At 50.6% G+C, this 14244-nt stretch overlaps 2 protein-coding genes across 11 annotated transcripts in view; one reads left to right on the top strand and one right to left on the bottom strand.

Annotated features, from left to right (window-relative positions):
• The window catches only part of MIER1 (MIER1 transcriptional regulator), a 49982-nt gene extending 36174 nt beyond the window's left edge, over window positions 1-13808 (bottom strand). For 5 of the 8 annotated variants that reach the window (XR_010303070.1, XR_010303071.1, XM_064147466.1 and 2 more), the window contains exon 1: window positions 11444-11645. Coding sequence is in view for 1 of the 8 variants with exons in the window: in XM_064147462.1 (XP_064003532.1) it covers window positions 11444-11452 (9 nt within the window). In the remaining 7 variants the exon portion in view is untranslated. Of the gene's footprint in view, window positions 1-11443; window positions 11646-12922; window positions 13073-13153 lie in introns of those variants that run through there. The other 3 variants (XM_064147464.1, XM_064147467.1, XM_064147465.1) reach the window with 2 other exon arrangements.
• A 133-nt stretch (window positions 13809-13941) lies between these two features.
• The window catches only part of DNAI4 (dynein axonemal intermediate chain 4), a 29215-nt gene continuing 28912 nt past the window's right edge, over window positions 13942-14244 (top strand). For all 3 annotated transcript variants that reach the window (XM_064147460.1, XM_064147459.1, XM_064147458.1), the window contains exon 1: window positions 13942-14022. In XM_064147460.1, coding sequence (XP_064003530.1) covers window positions 13973-14022 — 50 coding nt within the window. In that variant the 5' untranslated portion in view covers window positions 13942-13972. The remainder of the gene's footprint in view (window positions 14023-14244) is intronic.

Genomic DNA, 14244 nt, shown 5'->3' with positions numbered 1-14244 from the left:
GATAACCAGAGCAGTGGTGGAGTCTCCATCCCTGCAGGGACTGAAAGGCCATGGAGAGGCGGTGCTGAGGGACATGTTTAGTGGTGATCTTAACAGTTGGACTCAACCACCTTAAAAGTCTCTTCCAACCAAAACCATTCTTTGACCCCACAACTAAAAAGCTGTTTCGAGATAATTACTGATTATCCAACCCTAGTTTCTTGCCTCCAAGTGATGACCACTCTGGACAGGGCAGAGCAGATGGTTTTGAGGGTGTTTGCTTATGAAGATCTCCTGGCAGGAGCTGTAGCCATATGATCTTTGTTGGTATCATCAGATCCATGCCAATGTAACAAGAATTCCTGTTAAGAAGAGCACTCCTCTACTACAGGCTTTTGGTTTCCTGATGCAGCAATTCACAGAGAAGTACAAAGTGCCTTTTTGCCTCAGGGACACTCACGGGAACAAAGAGCTGCTACCTGTAGAAACGGAATGGTATCCAAGGCCCAGCAGAGAAGAACTATGAGATACCTTTGGGCTGACACTCAAGTTGCTTTATGCACAGCACCAGCAGGAAAGAGAACATTTGTTGTGAGGTTTAGAAGATAAAATACCATTCATGAACTTCTAACTCATGGACAAGGAGGAAAAACCTCAATGGAGCAAGGCAGCCCTGTACTGATAGACCACTGAGCACATTCTGAAGGAAACAGCAGATCAGAAGTAGGAAGAATACAAAGTGCCTGGTGAAGAGAAAAAGACAGAGAAATAACACATCAAGCTTGGTGACTGGAAGACTCTGCCACTGGTTTTATTGCATGCGTATTTTTAGGAGTCTTGGAAAGGACACACAGAGGAGGTGTTTTCAGAGGTTTAGTGACACACAAAGCAACAACTGAGCCAGATATGGTATCCAGTATATCCTCTAGTATATGGAGATGGGAATAAATGGGACTGAAGCTGGCCAGGGCCTCCCAGACAGCTCTGGACTGTCAAGTGACGAATCTAGCAGACAAACCAGACAGCGAAATGCCCAGATTCAGTGCTACTCTGACAACAAATGCCTGCTGGAGGTGGGGATCTCTACATGACAGAAGTGAAATGAGAGAAGGCAAACTGATCTGGCACCACTAGGGGCTTACTGAAGCAAACAGCCTCCAGGAGACAGCAGTTTCGCACAGCTTAATTTTGAAGGCACGACTTCAGAAGCACTCCAGAATACTTCGAGAATATGGCCAGCCAAGCACACTGCCAAGTTTTCCTGCCTTATTCCAGGGCTTCCCAGCCACTTTGACTGGAATGAGATACTCTAACATGTGAAAGCTGGGGAACTAATGCACTGAATTCTACCACAACATTCCTCCTACAGCCTGCAAAGAAATGCAACTGAGAGGACACTACAGTATCCCTGCTACCTCAGGAAGCTTAACCAGGGCAAGTGTAGGGTCCCAAAACTGGGGATCAATAACACCCTGCAGCAGTAGAGGTGAGGGGTGAAATGCTGGAAAGCAGCTCTGTGGAGGACCTGAGAGTGCTGGTGGACAAGCTCATGAGGCAGCAATGGGTCCTTGTGGCCAAAGTGGCAGTGTCCTGGGGTGCACCAAAAAGAATGTGGCCAAGAGGTTGAATGAGCTTCCTCTCCTCTGCTCTGTCCCAGTGAGGGCACAGCTGGAGTACTGGGTCCAGTTGTGGGCTTCCCAGGTCAAGACAGAAAGGGAAACTACTGGAGAGAGTCCAGTGGAAGCATCTCTGTGAGGAGGAAAGGCTGAGAGTCCTGGGGCTGTGGAGCCTGCAGAAGAGCAGCCCCAGAAGGGCTGCTCAATGCTCAACAAGAGATAAAAGACCTGTGGGGAGCAAGACACCAGGGCCAGACTCTTGTCAGTGGTGCCCAGTGACAGGATAAGGGGCAACAGGCACAAACTAGAACCCAAGAGGTTCAGTCCAAAGAGAAGGAGAAACTCGTTTATTGCGAGGATGCTGGAGTCCCGGAGCAGGCTGCTCAGAGAGGTTGTGGAATCTCCTTCTCTAGAGAGAATCCAACCCCAGCTGGGCATTGTGATGCTGGGCAAGCTGCTGTGGGTGCCCCTGCTTTAGCTGGAGGGTTGGACTGGATGATCTCCAGAGGTCCCTTCCAACCCCAACCATGCTGGGACTCTGTGATAAATCTGATGTTGCATTTGCTAACATCTTCAATGTTGTTTAATAGAATCAATTAATAACAAATGAGCTTCACTCCAGCAGTATCTGCAGCCTGTACAAGCCAATGATAAATCCACATCCTATTCAAATTTACTCGTGTCTCTCTAACAGCTCTTGAAAGGTTACATAAATCAGTTAAAAACTACAATTAAGTTTTGTCTATATTGATAGCAACAAAGCCGACAAATTCATCAAGCATATCCTGAGGTCTTTTGTACTCTGCCAGAAGAAAACACCAAAGGTAACTCCTGGGTTGTAGCAGCTGTGCTTTTGAGGCAGAAAATACTGAAATATTAAAGCTTGTAACAAAACCTTAAAATGCAGCAGCACTGCCTGTTATGTAACAGCACAAAGAATGAAGCTGGAGCACTGGGGACATGGCATTTCCTCACCATACATACATGTGGCTTCAACAACATTGAAGCCTCACTGCACTAAGCAGACTAATTAAATTACTGATCTGCAAGCAGAAACGTGCAGGCTGCTTACCACAACTCATAATCATTCCCAAAATGCAGGTATTGTGACAGAATCCTAGAATGGAAGGGACCCCTGGAGATCATCCAGTCCAACCCCTCACGCTAAAGCAGAAACAGTCACAGCCGCTTGCCCAGCACCACAGTGACCAGGTAGGTTTGGAAGCTCTCCAGACAAGGAGACTCCACAACCTCTCTGGGCAGCCTGCTCCAGGGCTCCAGCATCCTCACAGCAAAGAAATCTCTCCTCCTGTTTAGATGGAATCTCTTGGGCTCATACGAATGCTTCTCAAGGACTGCATGGAAGTGAAGGTCTGAATACAGAATCATAAAATCATTTAGGTTGGAAGGGACCTCAAAGCTCATCCAGTTCCAACTTCTTGCCACAGGCAGGGACTCCTCCCACTAGAACAGGCTGCTCAAGGCCTCATCCAACCTGGTCCTGAACACCTCCCTGGGCAACCTGTTTCAGTGTCTCACCACCCTCACTTCAATGAACTTCTTCCTAACATCCAGTTTAAATCGCCCCTCTGACAGTTTAAACCCATCACTTCTCATCCTGATATACATGGTTGAGACACTAATCCCAGAGTTCAAACTGAGAACAGGAACTCATCAGCTAAAAAAGTTGTCAAAGGGACATCTCTGAACTGCCCAAGTCTTAAGGAATGATTGTGGCAGCCACTCTCCAGTGAGCTAAATGATGTCCTGGACAAAACAACTAGTTGCAATGGTGAAGAACATCCTTTCCTCAAGAGGACATGTGTCACTCTGCAGTTTGTTTCAGCAGAGGGCTCACAGCTCTATTCTGTCCTGCTCTCTTCGATCTGTCTATGAAAATAACCTATGGATCAGTACAAGTTGGCTGACCTGCTGTGGGAAAAAAACTGGGACTTCTGGTGGACAACAGGATGTCTATCAGCCAGGAATATGTCCTACAGTCAAGAAGGGCAATGGAATCCTAGAGTGCATGGAGAGGAATGTGGCCAAGAGGTTGAAGGAGCTTCTTCTCCTCTTCTGCTCTGTCCAAATGAGGGCACAGCTGGAGTACTGGGTCTAGTTTTGGACTCCCCAGCTCAAGAGAGATAGGGAACTACCAGAGAGAGTACAGAGGAGACTACAAAGATGCTGAGGGGCCTGAAGCATCTCTGTGAGGAGGAAAGGCTGAGAGTCCTGGGGTTGCTGAGCCTGCAGATGAGCAGCTCCAGAGGGGATCTGATCAATGCTCAGCAAGAGATAAAGGACCTGTGGGGAGCAAGACACCAGGGCCAGACTCTTCTCAGTGGTGCCCGGTGACAGGACAAGGGGTAACAAGGACAAACTGGAACCCAGGAGGTTCCATCTGAAGAGGAGGAGAAACTTGTTTGTTGTGAGGGTGCTGGAGCCCTGGGGCAGGCTGCCCAGATAGGTTGTGGAGTCTCCTCCTCTAGAGTGCTTCCAATCCCAACTGGGCATTGTGATGCTGGGCAAGCTGCTGTGGGTGCCGCTGCTTGATCAGGGGAGTTTGGACTGGATGATAACCACAGCCTCATTCCAACCTTCACCATTCTGGGATCTTAAGTCCCAAGCAGCAAGCTCAAAACCATCCATATTCTATCACAGCAAGAACAACTCCACAAGACTCTATTACATCAGAAAATAAATCCTCTCAGCAACCAAGTCTACTTGAGAGGCATCCCTGACCACAGCAGGAAGGTAGGTGAAGACATTCTATGAAGACCTCTTCTGCCATGGTACAAATGCAGAATATTAATTGCTATTGTTTGCCCTTCAACAGCTTGTGAGGGAGCACAAGCAGTGACTCTACCCAACCACTCTGGAGTTAATCCTCTCACCAAGAAAGGAGATAATTGAATGCCCAGATCTACAGCAAGTTCACAGACACCTCTGTGAGGAATTCTCAAAAAAAAAAAGTTCCAAAATGAAACAAATGAACAAAAAATTGACAATTTAGTTAGAGCTGAGATCAAAAGAGAACAAAAAATAAACCAGCTGCGCTCAACAGGACAGATAGCTGTGAATCACTGATTTTAATCATGATATAGATCAGGCAGCAGGAAACCTTGATTTAATCTATCTTGGCCTTATTTTGTATCTCATAAGCTCTGTCCTCCATGAGTGTTAAAACATCTCCATTTACAAGCACATTAGTGATGGTGTCAATTTTACTGCTGCTTCCTACAGGGCTACTACACATTTATGCACCTGGATTGAAAGTAATAGCAGAGCTTAATAAAAATACAAAGATTAGGGATGGTAAAAAAAAAAAAAAGGTCATTAGGAACAGTTATAGTTCCTGTAGTTCTTAAATGTTATGGCCTGAAGTGGTTTCAGGCTGGATATGAAAACCAGAATTCAGTTACGTTCACCAAATTTACAAGTCTTTAAGTCAAACACCTCCCTGGAGGTGTTCAAGGCCAGGCTGGATGAGGCCTTTAGCAGTCTGATCTAGTGGGAGGTGTTCCTGCCCGTGACAGGGAAGGTTGGAACTAGATGATCTTTCAGGTCCCTTCCAACCTAAACTATTTTATCAATCTATGAAAGAAGTAAAACATTCAGGGGAAAAAAATAAAAAGCAGACATTATGAATTTAAAAACAATTTATTAAAGCACTGCCACACAACAGTAATGAACTGGTCAAGAGGAATCAAAACAACATGCAAGACTGCTTGAAGATATCAGGCTGAGACAGTTTAACCACCCACTGACACCAGAGAGAAGTGGTCATCATCCTCTCCAAGTCACACATGATCCTGCGTAGAATATATCCCAGAATCCCATCATGGTGGGGTTGGAGGGGACCTCTGCAGATCATCCAGCTAAAGTACGGGCACTCACAGCAGCTTGCCCAGCAGCACAATGCCCAGCTCTCCAGAGGAGGAGACTCCACAACCTCTCTGGGCAGCCTACTCTAGAGCTCCAGCACCCTCATAACAAAGAAGTTTCTCCTCCTGCTCAGGTGGAACTTCCTGAGTTCCAGTTTGTCCTTGTTGCCCCTTGTCCTGTCCCTGGGCATCACTGACAAGAGTCTGACACCACTTTCTTGACTTCTGTGGTTCTTGTCTGACACTTTAGGATGTCAGCTCCATTTTTTAACCCCACAGAAAATTCGTTCTGCAGAAGAAAAAAAACTTCCAACTCTTATTTCAGCAGGGCAGAAAGCTGAATCACCTCACTGGGAGAAGCAGCACTAAGAGATGGCTCAAGAGTTGGGAGAAATGGGACACAGTTAATGGTGAGAGCTGTACAGGACAAGGATATTGTGTAAAGAGAAGGCGAGTCAATCTCAGCTTGACATTTTTAGGAAGAGGGATACATCATCATCCTGTGGATCCCCCTGATGCATTCTGTTGCCTCACACCAGCCCTCCCACCAGCTCCAGTCTTTGCTGGACCTTTCCTTTAGCTGACACAACTAGTAACCCTGCAGGAAGCTCTTCACTTCCTCCTATGCTAGTGAACTGAACCAAAACACAGCAGAAGAGAAGATCATGGCGCATCTTGACTAGATGTAAGGAATTTTTAGCCTGAGGGCTTAGTAGACACTGGCCCTGGTTGCCCAGAGAGGGGATAGATGTCCCATCCCTGGAACCATTCCAGGTCAGGTTGTTTGGGGCTCTGAGCAACCTGCTCTAGTTGCTGATATTGCTGCTGACTGCAGGGGAGGTTGATCTAGACAAGCTTTGAAGGTCCCTTCCAACCCAAAGCATTCTGTGGTTCTATGCAAAAGCAGCAGAAGGAACAGAACCTTCCCCTTTCAGGAGCCCAGGAGTTGTTAGACCACTTCAACCCTTGTGCATGACCTCTCAACCCATAATTCACAGAATAATTTGGTTTGGAAGTGACCTCAAAGACCATCTAGTTCCAACTCCCCTGTCATAGGCAGTGGTATCTCCCACCAGCCCAGGTTGCTCAAGGCCTCATCCAGTCTGGCCTTCAAGACCTCCAGGGAGGGGACATCCATGACCTCCCTGGGCAACCTGTTCCAGTGTCTCATCACCCTCACTGGAAGGAATTTCTTCCTAAAGAATTTCTTCCTAATCTCCAGTCTAAATCTACCTGTCTCAAGCTTAAATCCATTTCCTCTCCAACCCCACCTCTGACCAAACATGACCACCCTCTTTGCCACGTAGCTGCTCTGGTACTTCCCTTATTCTTCAGCCAGTTAGTAAAATAAACCAGCCCAAAAAAACCAACCACCTCCTCACTTGCCCTTTTCTGTTCCATTTTGGTATCCTGGCAAGTGCCTGCTAGAACCCAATTGGTGCATCTCGCCATGGGCCAAAAGAAAGAAACAGCAGGAACTTGATGCTCTTGGAAGTGACAGCAGATATTTGGTTGCCTCTCTTCTAAATGCAAAAGGCTGATCACAGCTCTTCCAAGTTTGTGGAATCAAAAGGTCTCATTCATCACAGAATCATAGACTGCTTTGAGTTGGAAGGAACCTTTCATGTCCATCTAAATCAACCCCTGTGCACTCAGCAGGGACAGCTGCAACTAGAGCAGCTTACAGTGCCAAACAGCCCGACCTGCAACAGTTCCAGGGATGTGGCAGCTGCCACCTCTCCAGGCACCTAGGCCAGACTCTCACCACCCTCACTGTCAAGCATTTCCATCTTCTCTTCAGTCTTAATCCCTCTCTTTGCAGTCAGACAATCACCTCTTGTCCTGTCACAACAGGCCCTGCTCAGAAGTCTGTCCCCAGCTTTCTGATCAGCCCCTTGAACCACTGAAAGGCTACCAGAAGGTCTCCCTGGAGCTTACTCTTCTCCAAGCTCAACAACCCCAACTCTCTCAGCCTGGCCTCACAGCAGAGGGCTTCCAGCCCTCCCATCACTACAGTGGCCTCCTCTGGCCCCACTCCTCACTCTGCTGAGGACTCCAGAGCTGGCCCAGCACTGCAAGTGGGGTCTCAAGAGAGAAGAGCTGAGGATCAGCCCAGGACAGGTCTGGCAACACTCAAGCTAATGTCCAGCTTTTCAGCCACCAGCACCCCAAATCCTTCTCCTCAGGGCTCCTCTCCAATTCTTCATCCCCGTTTGTGTTGATACCAGAGGCTGCCCTGACCCAGATGCAGGACCTTGGCCTTGTTGAACATCAAGAAGGCAAGAAATGCCCACTTCTCAAGCTGGTTCAGGTCCCACTGGATGCAGAAACGTATTTCATTCCAACATTATTATTAGCCGAATAAACAGCAAATACTCTCTTTCAACTTCTCATCAAGCTTTTCAGTCAAAAAAATCTTCTCCATACATACTAAAAAAACTCATGTGAGGAAAAAAATATGAATTAGCATCCACTCCATCACCACAACTAAATAAATGGCTTAAGGCATGATAAAGGACACAAAGCCTGAGCTCATCTCAAGTTCATAGAATGGTCTGGAATACGAGGACTCAAAGCAACCACATGAACATGCTTTGAAGTGAAATGAAACCCTAACAAATGTTACTAATCCCAAATTTCAAACCAGTTTAGTATATACTCAAAATTCTCTTGTTTGCATTCTTTTCCATAACCTCTAGTCTAATAAGCTTTTAGGAAACTCAAACAGCATTTTTTGGTTCATTGAGTTTCATTTTAGTTTCACTTTCTGGGCTCATTTACTTACCAACCAGGTTCTGAGCTTCTGTCTTATATGACACTTTCCTGTTCTATTTTAGAAGTTTCATATTTATATTGTTTAATTTTGAGGTTTCCATGTCTGGCATCAAAGCCTGGCTGATCCTCTAGAATGTGGCATTTCAGGATCTTTCCTGAGTGAGGGATGAGTTCTTGTGCATTCCTTCAGTCAGCACAAGATTTTCCACTGGGGAATGACGAGGAAGAAGAGGTATAACAGGAATCTTACTTTCCACCTACATTTTCAAATCCAGGCTGGTCCCAGGCCCTTTGTTTGCCAAGACAGACAGGTCCTAGGGCTGCCTGAATGATCATTTCCCTTGTTCCTTCCCTCTCAACGTAGCACTACAGTGGATTACACTGCTAACAAAGCTCTCCTCCTCTCACCACCTCACAGCAGTCTTCAGTTCCTCTCTAGGCAGATGGTTGACACCAGAATTTTGGTGGCAATGCTGTGCTAAGGAGAATTCCCATCCTATCCCCTACTTTGTCTCCTGAATTGTGCTAGGAATCACACTCAGAACATGGCTCCCTGCTTAAATCACTGAAATCAAGTATTATTTTTCTAAATTCCACCTCTACTCTGCCCTGGTGAGGTCATAGGTGGAGTACTGGGTCCAGTTCTGAGGTATCCAGCTAAAGAGAGACTGGGAACTACTGGACAGAGTCTAGGGGATGCTCCAAAGATGCTGAGGGTCCCAGAGCATCCCTGTGAGGTGGAAAGGCTGAGGGACCTGGAGCTGCTGAGCCCAGGATAGAGCAAACTGATCAATGCTCAGCAAGAGATAAAGAACCTATGTAGGGCAAGAAGATGTGGTCAGGCTCTTCTCAGTGATGCTCAGTAACAGGGCACAAACTGGAACCCAGGAGGTTCCATCTGATCAGGAGGAGAAACTTCTTTGTTGTGAGGGTGCTGGAGCCCAGGAGCAGGCTGCCCAGAGAGATTGTGGAGTCTCCTTCTCTGCAGAGCTTCCAAATCCATCTGGCCGTTGTGACTGCGATCAAACTGCTGTGGGTGCCCCTGCTTTATCAGGATGTTGGATGATCTGCATGCCCTCCAGAGGTTCCTTCCAACCCCCACCATGACAGGACCACACGCATTCTGATTGCTCCCTGAACCAGAGTGCAGAGCAGTCACTCTGACATTTGTCTGCTCAACACAACATCTGAGGAGGATCATCAGCCAAGCCCATGCTGCTCCTGCCACCTCTGAGCTACTGAACTCGTCCTACAGGTGGATCAAAGCTTTCATGACCTCTTTCATAGAATGCTAAGGGTTGGAACCTGAAATAAAGAAGCCAGAATAGGACAAAGAACTCATCATGGCTTCTCTTCAAAACACTGAGGCGAAAAAACACCTTTTCCTTTCAAAAAGTATAAAGACTGCCATGTAACAGAAGTCTTAACAACATCCATAAAGTGACAACAAAAGCTGCCTGCCCTCCCCAGCCCACTGACTCTTTATTGCTGTCTGCAGCACGACTGCCGTCCAGCCCTCCACGCTGTTGTAACCTCGATGCAAGTACGTGACAACCCAGAATAGGAAGTAATTCAGCGTGCTGCCGGTGGCTCCTCAGCAACATGGCGAACTTCAGCTCCCACCACGAGCAAGGGGATTTCACAATAACTCTGGGGTTTCTTACACAAAAACTTACAAGGAATTGGTGAGACTCAACACAATGGTGATGAGCAGCATGATGCCTATAGCCAGTGGGCTCCAGGGTGTCTCTCCAACTTTACAGGTGACCAGAGTTTAATAAGCACTTTTTTTTTCAGCCAAGAAATTAGTCAAGGATCAGACCTGTGATTTTCTGCCCCTTACGACAGACAAAAGACTTCTTTTCTTTTTTAAACTTCTAAGATTAGATGAGTACATTTTGTACTAGCAACAGGAAGAATGTTTCATTACAGCTTTCATTTGGGAGGGAAAGAAAAGAAACGCAAGTAAAAATTCACACCCATTCAGGAATTTGAAAGGAAGAGGGAAGAAAGCTCATCTACAAAATGTTCTCATCCTGGTACCTCCAAACCCCCTCCCAGCCCAGCCTGGCTTGGAAGAAACATTTGTCCCACAGAATATATTTATTTTTTATTTCACACCAGAGCTTTCAAATAAACATTTCCAATCTGCTTGTCAACGCCGTTCAAGCAGTAAATTACCTCAAGATGGGAATCAGAGGGCAAATCTGAAGAAGACTTAATGAAGTATCTATTCATCTGTCCTAACTTGTCTCCTAAGAAGGAAAGAGCTGCTCCTGCAGATTCTATCGAGATGGACAAATCCACACCTCAAAAATCAAACACGTATCTCACTCTGCTTACCACAGAAGAAAAGAGGTCAAGCAGCTTTCTCCTCTTTCCTGCAACTCCCCTCAATGGTCCTTCTCCCTTTTTCAGGGGAAAGGTTTCCCTTCTCCCCGGAGACTGTAAAGGCTGCCTGTCTACCTAAAAAGGCAATTACCTTTTGTCTTAACAACAGCAACAAGAAGGCATTTAAAGGAAATACATACAGGTTTTCTCCTGGAGCAACGGTGCTCTGACCAAAGCCCGGCAGAAGCAGCTCTGCCACTGGGACCGACAGACGCTAGGGACTGGCATCCCTCTCCACCCCGAAGGGATTAAGCCGCAGCAGGTAAGGCTTCCCCAATTTACAGCCCCCTCAAGATGAACCCCGTCCCAAGAAGGCGCAGGCCCCTCTCCCCGACCCTTGCTGCTCGGAGCAGGGCCCCGGCTCCCGCTGAACCGGGGGCTCCTCCTTAGCATCCGCACGAGAGGGCTGCTACCGGTAAAGCTTTGGCTCCCGGGACTCGCAAGCGAGGCACAGCCTCGCTACAGTCCCCTACCAGGCGGCGACCACCTGCCGGTGCCATCCTCTCACTGTTTCCACCTCCCCGGCCCGCCCGCCCGGGTCGCGCTCAGCTCCCATCCGCACCCCGCCGTCGCTGCCGACACGGGCCGGGCGCCCCGAGGTGAGACTCCCCGTCCTGAGCCGGTAGGCCACGGAGGGGATCGCCTAGGGGGAGACCGGGGCTGCGGTAGCGGGGCGGTGCCCCGGCAGCCGTCGCAGCCTCGCACAGCCCCACCACTAACTTATGGGACGCTCCGCCCGGCCTCGGCCCCGCGCAACAAGTTCCCGGGCAGGCCCCCGCCCCGCCGCCGCGCTCTCACCTCCGCCATATTCGCTGCGCGGGCGGGCCGGCGGGCGGCGGCGGGTGGGAAGGGAAGGAGGGGGAGGACGGGGAGGGAGGAGGGGTCACATCGCCGCTGCGGCGGAGGAAGCAGCGCCGGCGGGTCCCAGTCTGCGCGGCGGCAGCGGCGGCGGCGGCGCGAGCCGGGGAGCGGCGGCAAGGGGCGGGCGCAGGGCGGGGCTAAGTCCGGAATACGTCACCACGCACGACCCCACCCCGTCGCGTGCGGGAAACCTGGGGCGAGCGGCCCGCCTGCCACTCAAGGCGCAGGCCACACCCACCGCACCTGTCATTTAAGAGGAGGGCCCCACCCCTACACAGGTCAGTCAGTGCTCAGGCTCCGCCTCCTACCTGTCACTCAAGTTAAGGACCGCGCCTGGTACCTGTCACTCAAGGCTCAGGCCCCACCCCCGCGCCTGTCAGCCGCGAGCAGAGCGCCGGGCCCGGGCCCCGGCCCCGCGCAGCTCCGGAGCAGCCGCGGCCATTTCCTCCGCGGCAGGATGTGCTGCGGCTCCTGCCCTGCGTACGAGCCCTTCACTGCATCATTGGGTTGGGAGAGGCCTTTCAGATCATTGGGTCCAATCATTAACCCAGCACTACATTAAAACACGGCCCTCGGCACCACATCTTCACGGGTTTTCAGTTCCTCCAGAGAGAGACACTCCCACCACTGCTCTGGGCAGCCTGGGCCAGGGCTTGGCAACTCTCCCGGCAAATAAATGTCCTCGTGTCCAACCTAAATCTCTCTTGGGGCAACTTGAGGGCATTTCCTCTTGTCCTATCACTTGCTCCTTGGGACAGGAGACCAATGCCGACCTGTCTCCAATCTCCTTTCAGGGAGTTGTAAGGAGCCAGAAGGTCTCCCCTCAGCCTGCGTTTCTCCAGGCTGAACAAATCCAGGTCCTTTAGCTGCTCCTCACAACACACGTGCTCTTGGACCCTTCACCAGCTTCGTACCCTGCTCTGGACTTGCTCCAGGACCTCACAGAATCACACAGAATCGTTCTGTAAGATCATCCAGTCCAACCATTACCCCAACTCTACCAGGGCCACCAAATTCAACCACTGCCCCAGGCAACCTGTTCCAATCTTCAATAACCCTTTTGGAAGCAGAAGCTCTCCCTAATATCTGACCTAAACCTCCCCCGGCGTAACTTACTACCAATGTCCTTCTAGGACGAAACCGAACCTGGGATTCAAGGTATGACCTCACCAGTGCCCAGTACCGGCAGACAACCGCTTCTGTGCTCCTGCTGGCCACACTATTGCTGAACCAAGTCAGGATGCTGGCAGCCTTCTTGGCCCCCTGGGCAAATGCTGGCTCATCTCCAGCTGACTGTTGATCAACACCTGCCATGTCCTTTTCCATCAGGAACCTTTCCAGCCACTCTGCCCCACACCTGGAGCCACCCATGGTGGTTCCCACCCGCTTGGCTCCTGCCCCAGCAGTCATACTCACGTGGTGAGGTACACAGGTGTGGACGGGGTCTCACCAGCGATGAGGTCCTCAGGGAATGGCTCGTGAACGGCTTGTGACCCACTCCTGATGTGTGTAACACCCTTGGGTGGGATAACACCAACCAGGCTAAGCTGGTCCTACACAAAGGGAAAAAAAAAAACAAAACCAAACCAAATAGACATCCAGTCCTAACTCTGCCTCTTTCCCCTGAGTCCTTCCCCACTGTCTCACCTGCCCAGGTTCAGTCTTGTTCTATGGCTGGTACAAGGACACAGAGTCCTGCAAGGCAGAGAGGAAAGCTCCTGATCCAGAAGTCTGGCATCACAATCAGAAGTGAGGACACTATTTACAAATCCTTTGGAGAAGCAGGTCTGCCTCCATCTCTAAAGCCCAGGGCTGCTCTTCCTCTGCTTCAGGTTGGGCTGGGGGCTGCCCGCTTCTGCTCTTGCTTCTTTTAGAGGGTCACAGGCCCTTCACGACTTGTGAAGCCACTCCTCTGCCACCAGTTCTCCCACTAAAGCCTCAAAACCGGTCCCCGTGGGGAGACGCTGAAAGGCATCCACCCGCCGTGCAACTTTGCTGACTCAACCGAACGACGGACAAAAGAATTAAAAAAAAAAACCCAAAGGCTTAAATCTCTCCCTGAAATACTCAGACTTGTCCCGATCCCCGCCACCGGGGCCGAGTTTTACGGCAGGGCAGCAGAAGCTCCTGTCTCCCCGGGATCGCTGCGGAGCTTTGTGCTTCAGTGACAAAGGGGGAGCGGGAGCTGCCGCAGCCCCGACGGCAGGGGAGGAGCGCCGGGGCCGGACAGGGGGAGGCGGAGGGGCGCGGCGAGGCGGCCCAGCCCCGCCGGGCACGGAGAGGGGCCCGGGGACGGGCCGGCCGCGGGGTCCCTCCTCAGGCGGGCGGACGCGGGGGAGCGCGGGGCCCGCGCGCCGGGGTTCGGCCTATCGGCGGCGCCGTTCTTGGCAAGCCAATCCCTGCGCTGCGTCTTGCGGGAGCGTTGCCGTGGTTACCGCGCGACGCGCTGCCCCGGCCGCGACCGCCATGCAGGGGCCCGGTGCTAGCGGCGGCAGCGGGTGCCGGCCTCCCACACTGTGAGTGGCACCGGGGGTGGGAGTTAATAGCGGAAGCCTGAGCAAGGGCAGAGCCCGCTTGGGGTCTGCGGTGCGGCTTTGGGTACACCGGGCCGGTGGGCAAAGGGATGGTAGCCAACAGCCTTCTGGTTCTGACAGGCCGCGAGGGTAGCCAGGGGCTGGACCTAACGGCCCTTTATTGCCACATCACTCCCCGTTTGTGAGCTTACCCCTAGAAAACCC

This window comes from Pogoniulus pusillus, chromosome 8, assembly GCF_015220805.1.
Source record: "Pogoniulus pusillus isolate bPogPus1 chromosome 8, bPogPus1.pri, whole genome shotgun sequence".
Taxonomy (NCBI): domain Eukaryota; kingdom Metazoa; phylum Chordata; class Aves; order Piciformes; family Lybiidae; genus Pogoniulus; species Pogoniulus pusillus.
Note: the sequence above shows the minus strand (reverse complement) of the source record. Positions and strands in the feature narration are given on the sequence as shown.